Here is a 15,697-nt window from a genome sequence, read left to right as displayed (position 1 = left end):
CCAGGGTTGATAAGGTTGGTAATCCACCTCACACCCACAAGATAGAAGAAGATTAGATGACTGTGGTTTTTTTAAGAAGTTCGAACAGTCTGACGATCGTGTGAGGTTGGGGATTTCAACGGATGACGACCATTTACCGCGGATCATAATCTCGTGATGTTTGTAAAGGGCGCCTGCGCGGTTCACACACTACATTTTAAACAATTAAGGACTTTACAGGCCATGTTCCCCCCCCCAAAAAATATATACATGGCGCTGTATAAAAAAAACAAAAAACATCTACCTATTTTTTCATTGGCCATTGCTCGGGTACAATTATTCAAAAATAGAATGTAATGTGAGAATGCCACACCGACAAGAGCGTGGCTGTTAAATTAGTGATGAAAGTGTAGTAGCAGAGGCATATGTGTTAGTGACGTCGTAATGAAAACTGAGGGATGATTTAGGCCATGATTCTGAATTGATTTTCCGTCGTAAAAGTATACAACGGAAAATAATTAAAAAAGCACTAAAATTTTCATGAATTTATCGACAGGAAAGTCTACTTGATATCAACTGAGAATGGTCTGAATCATCCCCCTCAGTATTTGTTACGATATCACTAACACTCTCTATAAAAATAAATGTTGCCTGATATTTGGATTACATTTGTAGAATTATGTTGCTACCTTTATAGATTCTCTTTATTTTGATCAGTATAATAATGGTTGGAAGATGTGTTGTGCCTGGGTGTAATAACAAGGGTCATCATTTTATTCCCATAAACAAATATAAAAGAAGCATATGTCTGAAATCCATGAAGTACAGCGCCGTATACAGGGTGTTAGTGACATCGTAAGGCTGCCTGTCCATTGAAGCGGAGCGAGCTTGCGGAGCGGTGAAACGGATAAATATTAACCAATAGGATTAACCAATCTCTATCCACTGCAGCTGAGCGGAGTTTTTATGCAATCCTATTGGTTAATATTTATATTTATCCGTTTCACCGCTCCGCAAGCTCGCTCCGCTTCAATGGACAGGCAGCCTTACGAAAACTTTGAAGGATGATTCAGACCACGATTCTGAGTTGATAATCAAATTTTGCGTCGCAAAAGTATGGAACTGAAAACAATTGAAAAAAAAATCATGAATTTTCCGACAGCAAATTCCGCTTCATATCAACTCAGAATCATAGTCTGAATCATCCCTCTCGATATTCGTTACGATGTCACTAACACCCGGTATATGTTTATTAGGGAATGTAGCCCTCATTGGATATGGAACTTTAATGTAACGCCATCTCATAAATATGACGTCATAACTTATGTGGATCTCGGCTTCAGGTCTTCAAAGCACGGCCGCAGGTAGATGAAGTTCTTCTTGTTTGGATTGAAGTGTTCGTGACCCTGCAATAGAGAAGCTTTTTTACTAAACACTGTAATTTTTTTTTCAAGTTACTCACTGTAGATTTGTTTCGAATGGTGTTGAGCACTACTTACCAAATGGGGAGCGCGCATAACTAACAAAATAATCGATAATATAAAAGTATCATATGTATTATATTAGTAGTGAAAGACAGGAAAAAAATATTAGGAACCTTCTTAAACCCTCTTAGTAATCTAGTGTGTCGAATCCATTTAAATAAGCAGCAGAATCAAAGAGTACAGTACGACAGTACGAATTCGTATTGGTCTACAACTGTAATAACAGTCATGCTTACCTTGAATCAGCCATAACCCACAACGTGCATTTGGTGAACGGCGTCAACGTCCACTACTGCTAGCGTGGGCCGAACTATTGTGACTAGCATGGGGCGAACTATGACTAGCGTGGGTCGAACTTTTGTGACTAGTGTGGGGCGAACTATGACTTGCGTGGGTCGAACTATTGTGGCTAGCGTGGGTCGAACTACTTTTGTCACTAGTATGGGGCGAACTATGACTAGCATGGGCGATATTGTGACTAACGTGGGGCGAACTATTGAGACCAGCTTGGGCCGAACTATTGTGACTAGATTGGGTCGAACTATTGTGGCTAGCGCGGGTCGAATTATTGTAGCTAGAATGAACCGAACTATTGTGGCTGGTTTGGGACGAACTATAATGACTAGCGTGAAACGAACAATCGTGACTAGCGCGGGCTAAACTATTATATATTAGCATGGGCAGACCTTGTGGCTGGCGTGGGTCGAACTATTGCAACTAGAATGGGCCGTATTATTGTTGCTAGCGTGGGCCGATTATTATGACTAGCGTGGGCCGAACAAATACAACTACAATGGGCCGTATTATTGTAGCTAGCGTGGGCTAAATTATTATGACTTGCATGGGGCGAACTATTACAGCTAGAAAGGGCTTTAACTTTTGTGGCTTGCGTGGGTCGAGCTATTGTGGCTTGCGTGGGAAGAACTTATTTTTACCACTTCTATAACAGCCATGCTTACCTTAGACCAGTCATAGCCCACAGAATACGCGAAGATCTGGCCGCTATGATTGAAGGCGCACTTGGTGAGCGGCTGGTCGATGGTCTCGGACGACTTGAGCTTGGTGCGCGCGTCCTTGTCCCAGAACGAGTAGGACCCGTCCGAGCCGACGGTAGCCAGGGTACCGTGAGAGGGGTGGAACGCTATGTCGTTTACTGCGTAGATGTCCTGGGGACAAGTGGATATATGATGGAAGAGCAAGTATACTGCAAAGTACGAGCGACTAATAGACATACAAAGTTAACAAAGACTGCGCCTTATTTTTAAATATGCATTCGGCTGTGATTTAATAAATTTGAATTCATGTTTGGATCATCGGTAATTGATATCATGTGATTAAAACACATAATACACACTGATCATGGTTTGCAACAGTGTTGAAATATCGGGAGTCTAATATCCGTGATAATAACGCGGTAAGGACCCGGTATTATGTGTTTTAATTATGATACTATAATAACTGCGTAAACCTCAAACAATGTATGATATCACGTGGTTTCCAGGGTTTGTGCCCGGTTAATGGCAACAGGCGCCCTATTACGTGGGATTTAAACATAGATGGCGAGGAGTGAATGTACTATACCTCTGCCTACATAAAGGCGTGATGCTGTTATGATATACAGGGTGTTAGTGACATCGTAACGAAAACTTTGTAATCGTAACGACTACTAAGGGGGATGATTTAGACCATGATTCTGAGTTGATATCAAGTGGAAATTTCCGTCGCAAAAGTATGGAACGAAAATAATTTTAATAAAAAACCTTTGTAGTCGTTACGATGTCACTAACACCCTGTATTAAGTTATATTTTAGTTAACAAAACGTAATAAAAAGTGGTACCTGATATCCAGCAGTGGTGCCAGTGGAGCGATGGCACTTGAAGGTGAAGTTGTCCTTGGGGTTGGCGGGGTTGACGTACTGTATGGCGACCCTGCCCTCCACGCTGCCGAGCGCGAAGCCCGCGGGCTGCTTGGTCTACAAGAATAACAACAAAATAAATTTATTGCCAGTGGCCCCGATTCCTGCGGATACATACATACATACATACATACATAAACTCACGCCCGTAATCCCAAATGGGGTGGGCAGAGCCACAAGTAATCAAAGACAACTTGCAGCCACTGTTGATACGAAGTCCTAAGATGGATATGATGAACCTTATAGTGATAAGGGATCAGCCTATCGCCCATAACATTAGTCCATTATGTTAGAGGACGCAATCCCTCTGTCGGTTTTTACGACATGCCCGGGAAGACAAGCAGCTGAACGTGTTCTGTGTACGTGTTCCTGCGGATACATCCTAATTTTATTTTATGTTATACCCGACATTTTCTTATCCGCCGAAAAGAAAAGGGACGGATGGTTGACAACTGTTAGTTTTAGGAAGACTGAGTAAATTAATGGATAACCCGGGCAAATAAAATAGGTATCTCGCTCATACGCAACCCATATGACGCCGATGTAAAATTTTTAGACGGTTGTTTTTGATTACTGCTTAAAATTGACGTGTGTTCCTTAATTTTATGCCTGTCGATTATCCGTCCCTTTCCTTTTCGATGGATAAGACATGTATAACTAAAAATAAAATTAGATGGAATTCTTTGCCGTTTTCTGTATTTCCGAATGCATTTAACCAGGGTGTTTTCAAGGGCAGAGTGAACAGGCACCTTCTTAGGCTTTAGGGCCAAAAAAAACACATCAAAGGTAAAAAAAAAAAATGCAGATCTCTTGATCTTCCAGTGCACACGAAAGAAGAATCACCGTTACCTTCTTATCCTTGAAGATGGCCACGCAGCGGTGCTGGTGCTTGAGAGGTGACTCTATGCGCTTGAACTCTGCAGGCTTGCCCTCCAAGGTGTACAGGCAGACACCCCGGTCAGCTGTGCCCACTACTGCCATTGGGTAATCCTGGAGGAATCCAATATTTTATTGTAAGAAATAACCATGGTATCAGACTTGCACTGCATGGCACCAATGTGTTTATATCTTAAGTGCAGTTTTCACTAACACAGTTAGCTCGACCATTATAGACGGCGAAACGGCTCACCACCTATCACGCTGGCCTAAAAATAAGCTTGGTGAGGTAGGATAGATGAATCCAAAATACATACATACATAAATAGCCTATATACGTCCCACTGCTGGGCACAGGCCTCCCCCCAATCAACCGGAGAGGGTATGGAGCATACTCCACCACGCTGCACCACTGCGGGTTGGTGGAGGTGTTTTTACGGCTAATAGCCGGGACCAACGCCTTAACGTGCCCTCCGAAGCATGGAATCAACTTATTTTTTCAGACAATCAGGTGATTCAAGCCTGTAAATTCTTTACCAAACAGGACAGTCTCACAAAGTGATTTCGGCAGTGTCCCCATCGGGAATCGAACCCGGGCCTCCAGATCGTGAGCCTAACGCTCTAACCACTAGACCACGGAGGCTGTTCAATAATCCAAACATAATATACCACTTACCACATCAGCGCAGTAACATCTCTCGGACAGGTTCATCGTCATAATCGGGACGGCACTCCGCGTATCCCAAAACTGAAAGGGAAAATAATCAATTCATTAGCTTAGATTGGGTTATGAGGTGGATTACCAACCAGTATTCACCTCATCAACCCTGGTGTCAGGGTTATTATTGAGCCGCCAAAGGCTCTGACATGGCTCATGTAACAACTACTTACTTACATCAGTACGTAGTAACCGGGTCCAACGGCTTAACGTACCTTCCGAAGCAAGACTCATCTTACTTTCGGACAATCAGGTGATCAGCCTGTATTGACCTAACCAAATTAGGGATCAGAAAGTATTTTCGTGGTATATACCCACCGGGATTCGAACCCGGGACATCCGGATCGTGAGCCCAACGCTCAACTGGACCACGGAGGCCGTCAACTTATTTATGAATTTTAATCAAGAAAATGTCATAATAAGTCCGACATTAGTCACGTTTTTCTATGACGTCACAGTGTGCTTTTTCATACTGATTCCATAGTAATTTCGTGTTTGACGTTTAGTAAATAAATAAATAAAATTTATTTCACACACAACAACAACTATTTACATATTATTAAACGTTACATTAACAATAAAATATAATTTTGTTGGCGGCTATTTATAAGCAGAAGATAACCCTGTCTCTCAAACTAGAAGACCTGTATCTTGAGAGGCAGTGTAGTAGAAAGTAACTGATTTGACTAGTTGGAAACTACCCTATTACTCATCATCATCATCATCAGCCCATTAACGTCCCCACTGCTGGGGCACGGGCCTTCCCTATGGATGGATAGGGAGATCGGGCCTTAAACCACCACGCGGGCCAAGTGCGGATTGATGGTTATTAACGACTGCTAATGCAGCCGGGAACAACGGCTTAACGTGCCTTCCGAAGCACGGAGGAGCTCGAGATGAAAACTTTTTTGTGGTCACCCATCCTACGACCGGCCTTTGCGAAAGTTGCTTAACTTCAACAATCGCAGACCGAGCGCGTGTACCGCTCCGCCACCGAGCTCCTCCCTACCCTATTATTTTGACTAGTCAATTAGTTGCATAAAAATTCGCGGGACTTCTTTCTTGGCGCGTGTTACCTTAAGGGTCTTATCCCAGGAGGCGGTCATCAGACAGGTGTAGTTGGGAGCCTTCACCCAGTGGCACGTGCGCACCGGCGCGTCGTGAGCGGCTACCTAAAAGACAAAGCATTACTATTATCAAATTCAAATTATTTATTTCGGACTTCATCCATATATAAACAACTTATATTCTAATGTTAGTAATAACTTATACAAGTCAAAGCTAATACACTCGCTCGACCCTGGGCACGGCAGCGTGCAGCTGCATCCAGCGCCGCAGCAGCGGGGAGTCCCACCGGTCTGCTAACACACTCAGAATAGGCGAAGCAAGGAAGCGCAACGTTTCCTCATGATGGTGTAGAAGCAATTGGTTTGCGCCTGAGCAATTGCTATTATCAATTTTGACGTATTTTATATTTTATTTCATTTTGTTGTTGTTGTTTAAATTCGCCTTAACTAAGGCAGATAAAGATCTGAGTGCCATACAGCCTTGACTTCAGTTTGACTGTGGTGCTAATTCTTGCAGACCTCAATTTCATTTCACTTCCTATTGTTTACGGCTGTATCATTTAGGAACAATGATTCTGCCAATGTCAAGGTACTGAAGAAAAGTTTAAACAATGTTGTATTTTATACTGGTGCCAAAACCACTACTCACGACACTTCATACAAAAATTCTCGTTTTACACAGACTCTACATAATGACGTTATCGTACACGCGCATCTGTATGTGACGTCTGACGCCCATACAATTGAAGTCTAAAGCAAGACCGAGGGGGGTGAGGTAAACCAGACACTGGTGGGGTGCGGAGAATTGCCACGTAGTATTATTCTTTATTCTATTTTTATTATTCCAATACCTCTAAAAATATAGCTGTCCTTCGAGGAGTGCAAGAGAGTTAAAATAAAATTTTACCAAATCATTGAGTCACAGCGTTAGTCAACATTGTGCAATAGCTTTTTATTTTGAAAAACATTTCATATTACAATACAATATGTTAATACTTTAATTTTACATCACAAATCAAAACATACATCTCACCTGTACAGTCTGATTAGCAGCAAGATCCCAGCATTTGACGCTCTTGTCTGTGGATGCCATGAATACTTTGGAGCCATCCTGAAAATGATAACAATATTATGCATCTGGCCAAGGGGTGGTATGCAATATCGAGGCAGACCTCCAGCCTGGTGGTCAGATGACAATGTGAGGTATGCCGGAAAGCAATCGATGAGACTTGCACAGGACTGGAAAGGATGGTGTGAAAGGAGGCCTGTACCCAGCAGTGGGTGAACACAGGTTGAGTAGATAGATAGATTATGCATCAGCATATTTACAGTGACAGAATGCTATATACTGAATATTGTCACCTTATGTTGAAAACAGTGTACAGGTTTTTTTCAGAATCAGAATAAATACAACATCATAGATAAACTTGTTGAAGCTGAATTTAACATTTATCAATCTATATCATTTCACAAGGTGTTATGGCTGAGGAGAAGAAATGACAATTTGAAATTTGGGATGTGATTTTTGTTAACAAAACCTCGGTATAGACACACTTGTCCAGGTAATCCAGATAAAATTGAGTCCCAGTTTGTTTTTGGAGGTGTCCATACCCACTCTGGTTGATTGAGGGAAGACTTATGCCCAACATTGGGATGTATATAGGCTGTTCATGTTATGTATGTGTTTGTTATTAACATTTCCAATGTTCCATTGACCAATTTGCCTATGGGTTACGCGAAAGTACCTAAGAGGCTATCATGATCAACCAGTCTGGTGATCCTCAACGAAAATTAGAATAAAAAGAATAAAGAATACAAAAAATGCATTTCCTGCTTTAGACTGCAACGACACATCTATACAAAGTCACATAACTATTGTTTTACCAATAATAAACAGGGAATAGTTAAATAAATAAAAAAATCTTACATCATGCCAAGCAACGTCCAGTATAGGCCCATCCATGCCTTGTACGGCTTTTGGCACAGTCTTGCCTGTGCCTTCCACCTCCCAGCATCTTACCTTAAAAAAAAATTTGATTCCATTATATCTATAAACAATTATTTGTATTTTCTTTGCATTTCCAGATTATAATAATAATAATAATCTTTATTGAACATAGACTTACAATTTTACATTAATAAAAATACAGACAACTATAATATGACCAATTACGCTAGTATACTGAGACACTTTTATCTTGATAGTGATATTGAAAACTGTATTTGTATTTGTAATCACTGAATTTGTACTTCATAATGCATTTCCTTATAACTACTTACTAATACTCGAAAAGTCTAGAATTATCTGATGGATTGAATAACTTTTAAGGATATTGCTTACTTCAGAACAAGCTAAGACGAAATATAAAAACTTACTTTAACTTCAAACTGTCGTTCGAAATCTTTGAAATTTTTCAGGTTGTATAAACGGCAAAAGCTAACTTACTCTGCAGTCCCAACTGCCGGCGACTAGGAAGGTCTGAGGCACGCTCGGTGGCGAGAACTCCAGCGCTGACACCGTATCATCAGGGGGCGAAGTCACCTCTAGGTCCTTATTCGGATTCGCGCCACCGCCACCCAGTTGGTTGAACATTTTCTACGCAAATTTTACTTACACTAACAGTTAAACAAAAGTGTATTAACGCAGTTAATATTATTAACCCAATATTTATCACGTACGTTACAGTTTTTTTCACAAAAAACGGAAATAAACAGAATTTCAGCGTCTTGTTGATGTCGTATTTTTTAAATTTTTAGGTTACTAGTGATGTAAGCTGTTTTCTTTTAAAGTTATCGCGATGACAGATCGTCAAAAATCGAAAGGTAAAACAAAATCGATTAGACGTTATCGATCTTTTAAGCTACTTTTGTCATCTAACGATCGAATCCGGACAGCTGATTGTCAAAAGACCGAGTCACTCCTTGCAAGCTGTGTGCTTTCTTCCAGTTTTCTTCAATTTTCTTTATTATTTTAGGTATTTTTGTGTTCAATTTCCTGTTCAAATTGAATATTTACATTGGTCAGCAAATAGTAGAGCTTCTTGAAGGTTTTCACATTGCTTTACCAGGTGTAAACAGAGTAATTCAACATGAGTTCGAGTACGACGGAATACGTTCAAATAAAAGAATTAAAACCTGGTATGAAGAATATTAACGCCGTCTTCATTGTACTCGAGGTCGGCGCCCCGACACTCACTAAGGAAGCCCGAGAGGTAATATCAATATAGACAAATTTCTGTTGTATTGTGATGTCAATGTCCGACCTCACCAATCCTGATGCCAGGGTTGTTTGGTTGCCCAAAAGCGAAACACAGTAAGCCACATTTGGAAAATTTTACAGGACAAGCAGCAATGTGTTTTTGTTCAGTTGTAGGCATAATTAATGTCACAGAAACAAAATCACAACCTGGTCCCACCCATGTGTCATATCATACCATGTATTATTTTTTCTGAGACACAGAGTTTCTTATCATTTCTTACTAGGCTGCACTTTTTACAGTAAGAATTCTTACTAGAACATATTATTTTTTAAATATACGTAATATCTGTATATCTGGGGCTCTAGGTGACATAGTGCTATGAATTAGACCACATCAGTGTTACTAGGTGAATTATTAAAGTAATTTTATTTTAAATTGTGCCTTATTGTGTTTTGCTTTTGCCGAAAACCCCTTGACATGATGCTTGTAATTATCGGTATGTATGTAATAACTGGGATCAACAGCTTAATATGACTTTGCCAGTCATCAAACTGACTACCTAACTAACCTAGACCTAGTGGCAAATGACTACTTTTTTTTTGCATGATATTTGAATTTTACCATATGTTGTTGGAATATGCCTGGAATTCAGAGGGGTTTTTCACTCTCAGAATTAAGTCTAAAAAAAGATATTTGAATGAATGAAAGATTAAACACCTTATATAACTACAACTACTTATGCTTCTGACAACCTGTATAGCCGAGGAAAAGTAGCTGCAAGAAAAACCTCGGCACTAGGCCCTAGACATTTACAATAATCTTTAGAATAAAATATAACTATTACAACCTCCGTTACTATGATATACCATCCCTATATTCCAGGTGCGAACTCTTCGAGTAGCCGACGCGACAGCGAGCGTGAATCTGTCGGTGTGGGACGCGCCGGGAGCCCTACTGCAGCCCGGGGACATCGTGCGACTCACACGCGGCTACGCATCGCTGTGGCGGTCCGCCCTCACACTGTACTCCGGCAAGTCGGGTGATATTCAGAAGGTTGGAGAGTTCTGTATGCTGTTTAATGAGCAGGTATGTTTACACACTTATACACATTTGTTGTGGAACTATGGGGGCGCATCCCGGTGGCTCCCACTCAGGCAGCAAGATGAACACTGTTGGGTTTTAGTGGGTAGACAATACTATCATCCCCCTAGCCATACAAGTACACCATAACAAATACTGAAGGGGATGATTCAGACCATGATTCTGAATTGATATTAAGTGGAACTTCCTGTCGAAAAATTCATACAAATGTTAGTGTTTTCAATCAATTCGTTTCAGTTCCATACTTTTGCAGCAGACCACTTGATATCAACTCAGAATCATGGTCTGAATCAGCTCTCAAAGTTCTCGTTACGATTTAACACTTTATCGTGGTAGCTTGCCCCCATATGCAGAAAAAACATTGATGTATAATTTAATATGTCCTTATAGAGAGAAATATCAATAATACTTTAAAACTAGGGTCACATAATATCAGCGTCGTGGTTCACGCCGCGACTTGTGCTGAGTGAGGCCCTTTTATCTCAGGACGTCCACCACCACCTTATGATCATTTCGACAAACATCCGTCTTGCTTTTTTGTAATTGTTTTAGTGGAAATTTGATACGATGTTGTTGTTTTTTTTTTTTGTGTGTGGCGTCCTTTTATAATAAACTATTTCTATTCTATTCTAAAAAAATTACCATTCAGTCTGTCAACCCTACAGGTAAACATGAGCGAGCCTCAGCCGACACCTCCCCCCCCAGCGCCGGGCACGGCGCCCCCGGAGCGCGCCAATGGCGCTCACGGGGCGCGCGCCCTGCCCGCCACCGTCCCCACTAAGCCAGAAAGGTTTGACAACAAGCACCCGCATAAAACATACGTCAGAGGAGGAGGAAGAGGCCACCAGAGAGGAGGTAACCGGAGGTAATGCTGTGATACGCTTGTATTTTGTAGGTTAGGTAGACGTTTGGTGGGTATACCCAGTTATTGAAGGTGTACCATCAGAGCGGAAAAAAAACAGTCAACTAGCCTATTGTACCTCAATGTTGGCAATAAGGCCTTATTGGCTGCTGCCAATGAAGGACTTTCCAGGATACGTTCCTTTTGTTACTACATAACATAACAAATACTTTATTGCACAAACAGGAAAAAACAAAATGCAAAAGAGAGATAGAATGAGTACAATAGGCGGCCTTATTGCTAAGTAGCAATCTCTTCCAGGCAACCTTTTCGTAGAGGAGATATTGAACTACGTTAATTTTACTACGTTTTTTTACATTATTGTTACTACGTTAATCTTCCTTTGTTTAATCTTCTAATATCTTGTATAACAGAAAATATGCATTTTTTATCTTTGTTTTTGGGTATAAATGATGACCCTTGTTAATATACCCAGGCACTATACATCTGCCACCCATTATTATTCTGATCAAAATAAAGAGAAGCAATAATTACCAACATAATTCTATACATAATGTGATCCAAATATCAAGCAACAATTATTTTTATATATGATTCTGCCATTACTAATGAGACAATAGGTAATTATCACGTAAAATCTGGACAGCGCCATCTATATTATTGAGGTACGGTCACGAGCAACAATATGTATACACTTTGGTACCATGTCACATTAACTGTTTTGACAAATTGAACTGTAAGTCTCACTAAATGTCAAATATATTAGTGCGACAGAGTCCTAAAGTGGGTACATTATGTTGCTCATGACTGTACGTAGCCTGGAAAGTATCTCATTGCGTTGTTATATTCCTTGTGTACGTTTTAAAATGTTTCATTTATGTGTGTGCAATAAAGAATATTTGATTTCAATTCATTATGAAATTTTATGTGGGATCAGATGACCATGAAGGGGAAAGCGGCTAAGCATAATATTTTAAAAAGATAGAAGACTGAAATGATCGTTATACCAGCTATTCTTAAGCTGTTCAAAAAATAAATCGAGAGGGCCTAAAAACGCCACATGAAGCAATCCACCTAAAAAGCAATATTGCTATTTGACATTTGTTTACATTGCGCGCATTTCGATCGAGACCTGGGCTGCGTTGCAGTCTCTTCAGAGGTGCCAAGTGGACCATAGGTACATCGAAGTGCTAAGGGACCTCTACCAAAATGCCACTATGTCAGTTCGAGTACAGAACCAGAGCTCTAATCCGATCCAACTGCAGCGAGGAGTGAGACAGGGAGATGTCATCTCTCCGAAACTGTTCACTGCTGCATTGGAGGATATTTTTAAGCTTCTGGACTGGAAAGGATTTGGCATCAACATCAACGGCGAGTACCTGACGCACCTTCGATTTGCCGATGATATAGTCCTAATGGCTGAGACCCTGGAAGACCTGAACACCATGCTCGAGCATCTCAGTAACGCATCCCAACGAGTGGGTCTTAGCATGAACATGGCAAAGACAAAAATTATGTCCAACGACCATGTCGCACCCACTCCAGTTCAGGTTGGGAACGTTACACTCGAAGTTGTAGACCAGTACATTTACCTAGGACAAATAATCCAGTTAGGTAAGTCCAACTTCGAGAAAGAGATCTCTCGTCGGATCCAACTCGGATGGGCAGCGTTCGGGAAGCTGCGGAATATCTTCTCGTCCAGAATACCTCAGTGTCTCAAGACGAAAGACTTTGACCAGTGCGTGTTGCCAGTGATGACCTACGGCAGTGAGACGTGGCCGCTTACTATGGGTCTCGTGAGGAGGCTCGGTGTCGCTCAGCGGGCAATGGAGAGAGCTATGCTCGGTATTTCCCTGCTGGATCGAATCAGAAATGAGGAGATCCGCAGGAGAACTAAAGTCACCGACATAGCTCGGAGAATTGCAAAGCTGAAGTGGCAGCGGGCAGGACACATAGCGAGGAGAACCGATGGCCGATGGGGCGGAAAGGTTCTGGAGTGGCGACCACGTGTCGGACGACGCTCAGTGGGTAGGCCCGCTACAAGGTGGACCGACGATCTGGTGAAGGTCGCGGGAAGCCGCTGGATGCGGGCAGCGCAGGACCGATCGTCGTGGAGATCCTTGGGGGAGGCCTATGCCCAGCAGTGGGCGTCATACGGCTGATGATGATGATGATGATGCGCACTTATACATTGTTTTAAGTTTACGCGGTTATTATCATAATTAAAGCACATAATAACGGGTTCTTACCGCGTTTAAATGGGGATATGAGACTCCCGATATTTCGACACTGTTGCAAGTGCCATCCATGATCACGGGATGACTGATGAGATTGGAGTGGAATAGTTTATATCGGGAGTCTCATATCCCCACCTAAACGCGGTAAGAACCCGTTATTATGTGCTTTAATTATTGCGCACTTATATTTATATGCGCATATGTCAAATTGCAATATTGTTTTTTTATGCAATGCTCCAATGTGGCCCTTTGAACCTACCAGTTCTTGTTTACTCAACTTGTATCCATTATTACGTTCCTTTGTTTCCTGTGCACCTAATTTGATTGAGTATGCCCACGAACTATACAAAATTGTACTAAATATATCTTAGTAGTAATTAACATTTACTTAAGAAATACGATATTCCGATTCGGGCCAACTTGGTTTGACAGGCCTAAAACCAACCTAATACTAACTCTATCTCTTTCTCGTACGTATTGTAAGTGAAAGACGGAACGAATTTAAGAGCTGTCAAACTAAAATAGGGTAGTTTCCAACTAGTCAAATGAGTTATTTTTTATTAAACGTCAAAACACGAAATTACTATGGAATTTGTATAAAAACGCAACCTGTGACGTCATAGAAAAACGTGACAAAATGTCGTACTTATTACATTTTTCTTTATTTTATTTTATTTATTTATGGATACAAGCTACACTCTGCACATGCAAAGTTACAGACAATAAAAAAAAAGATTAAGAGCTAACTCAATTACAAGTAGTCACAGCATGCACAATCAGACCTAGGAAACTACCCAATTAGGTTAGGTTAGTTTGTGTCCGCCCGAATAGGCCACTGTCTGTCTGTACTATACCAAAATGAGATAACTTATAAGTATATTGTTCGTACCTAAATAAGAATTGTGTACCTATTTTATTTCAAATATTGGTGCTGGTTCCAGTACACATCATCTAATTTTATTTTAAGTCACCTGTCCTTTTCTTATCCGCCGAAAAGGAAAGGGATGGATGATTGACAGCTGTTAATAGGGTAGTTTCTAACTAGTCAAATCGGTTACTTTTTACTAAACGTCAGAACACGAAATCACTATTGAATTATTATTTTGTTTTTTCGCATGACGCGGTTTGCGTATTTGCCACCGACAAAAAGGGGAAACATTTCATAATAATAAAATAAATACTATTGAATTTGTATGAAAAAGCAACCTGTGACGTCAAAGAAAAAAGTGACAGTCGCACTTATTACTTAAAATAAAATTAGGTGTCTGCAGGAATGCCAATGTTCGCTTTGACATGACAAAATTGTGTCATGTGTTTAAGCCTTACACCCGTATTTTAAGATGTTAACAACAACCTTCCTCGACTCTGTCCGCATAGGGACGGTACTGAAAAGTATCGGCGTCCGAAGGACGTAATATACGATCCCGACGACCCGATTACTCTAGCCATAGAGGCAGCCAATCAGCTCGCGACACCAAACACTTCAAGACCCCGATACCGACCCCGCCCGCGATTCGACGATTTCCCACAATCAGCGCTTATCGCTATCGATCCTCTAGGGTCGATTAATTCTTTTAAATATTTTTCCTCTCAGACGACGCCCTGAGCCGAGGTTCGCACCCAACTGGGCACCCTAGGCCTATTGTCTTAAACGTTGAACCGGGTGAGAGCCTACCCCCCATTTGTCCGGCCAAGTAGTTAATGCCATCAGCGGCAAATCTACAATAAGTTACGTCAAAAAAAAAATCTCGACTCCGTCTTAAGTTGAGGCGACCTCAAGGTCTTCCTCCAACTCAGCTCAACATCGGTATTCTTAGACGTTCGAGTTTACTCCAATAATGCCACATTGACGTCATTATTTTCGTATTATTATGTTGGCAGTATAATATGCTCGACTCCAGCGAGTAAAGTCCTCGAGTCAAAGACGTAAATGTCAATAAGGGACTCCGGCTACGTTCCCCAAAAAAATATATAGAGGCCTTACAAATTTCCCTTCAAAAACCCCAACTCAAAAAGTGGTTAAAGGGGAAGCAGTTTTATAGCATAAGTGAGTTTTTCAGTGTATAAATAGGTTTTTTTTTCTTTTCTTTCTTTTTTTTATATAGATAAGTGTTTTTGTAATATTTTTAGTAGTTATTATTGTATGTCACAACATGACTAAATGTGCTGAGCGCTATAAGGTTTACTTCCATCGATATACTCACCACATTTATGACAATAAATTTCAGATAACAGACACGCATCTTTTATCTTTTTT

The 15,697-nt window shown here is 40.9% G+C and overlaps 2 protein-coding genes across 2 annotated transcripts; one reads left to right on the top strand and one right to left on the bottom strand.

Moving 5' to 3' along the window:
* Positions 1 to 1,075: 1,075 nt before the first annotated feature.
* Positions 1,076 to 8,957, bottom strand: LOC126376645 (protein Rae1). The gene is made up of 9 exons (XM_050024179.1): positions 8,487 to 8,957; positions 7,968 to 8,060; positions 7,074 to 7,151; positions 6,050 to 6,145; positions 4,932 to 5,003; positions 4,229 to 4,369; positions 3,302 to 3,436; positions 2,423 to 2,629; positions 1,076 to 1,385 (listed from the first exon to the last, which is right to left on the bottom strand). Exons 1-9 carry the CDS (start codon positions 8,631 to 8,633, stop codon positions 1,302 to 1,304), a joined length of 1,053 nt encoding a protein of 350 aa, XP_049880136.1. The 5' UTR covers positions 8,634 to 8,957; the 3' UTR covers positions 1,076 to 1,301.
* On the top strand, positions 8,945 to 15,113 carry LOC126376712 (SOSS complex subunit B homolog). Its single transcript, XM_050024268.1, has 4 exons — positions 8,945 to 9,015; positions 9,109 to 9,252; positions 10,123 to 10,326; positions 11,007 to 15,113. Exons 2-4 carry the CDS (start codon positions 9,130 to 9,132, stop codon positions 11,208 to 11,210), a joined length of 531 nt encoding a protein of 176 aa, XP_049880225.1. The 5' UTR covers positions 8,945 to 9,015; positions 9,109 to 9,129; the 3' UTR covers positions 11,211 to 15,113.
* Positions 15,114 to 15,697: the final 584 nt, after the last annotated feature.

The sequence above is a fragment of the Pectinophora gossypiella genome, chromosome 21 (genome assembly GCF_024362695.1).
Source record: "Pectinophora gossypiella chromosome 21, ilPecGoss1.1, whole genome shotgun sequence".
Classification (NCBI taxonomy): domain Eukaryota; kingdom Metazoa; phylum Arthropoda; class Insecta; order Lepidoptera; family Gelechiidae; genus Pectinophora; species Pectinophora gossypiella.
The sequence above is the reverse complement of the archived record's forward strand: the minus strand, read 5'-3'. Positions and strand labels throughout refer to the sequence as shown.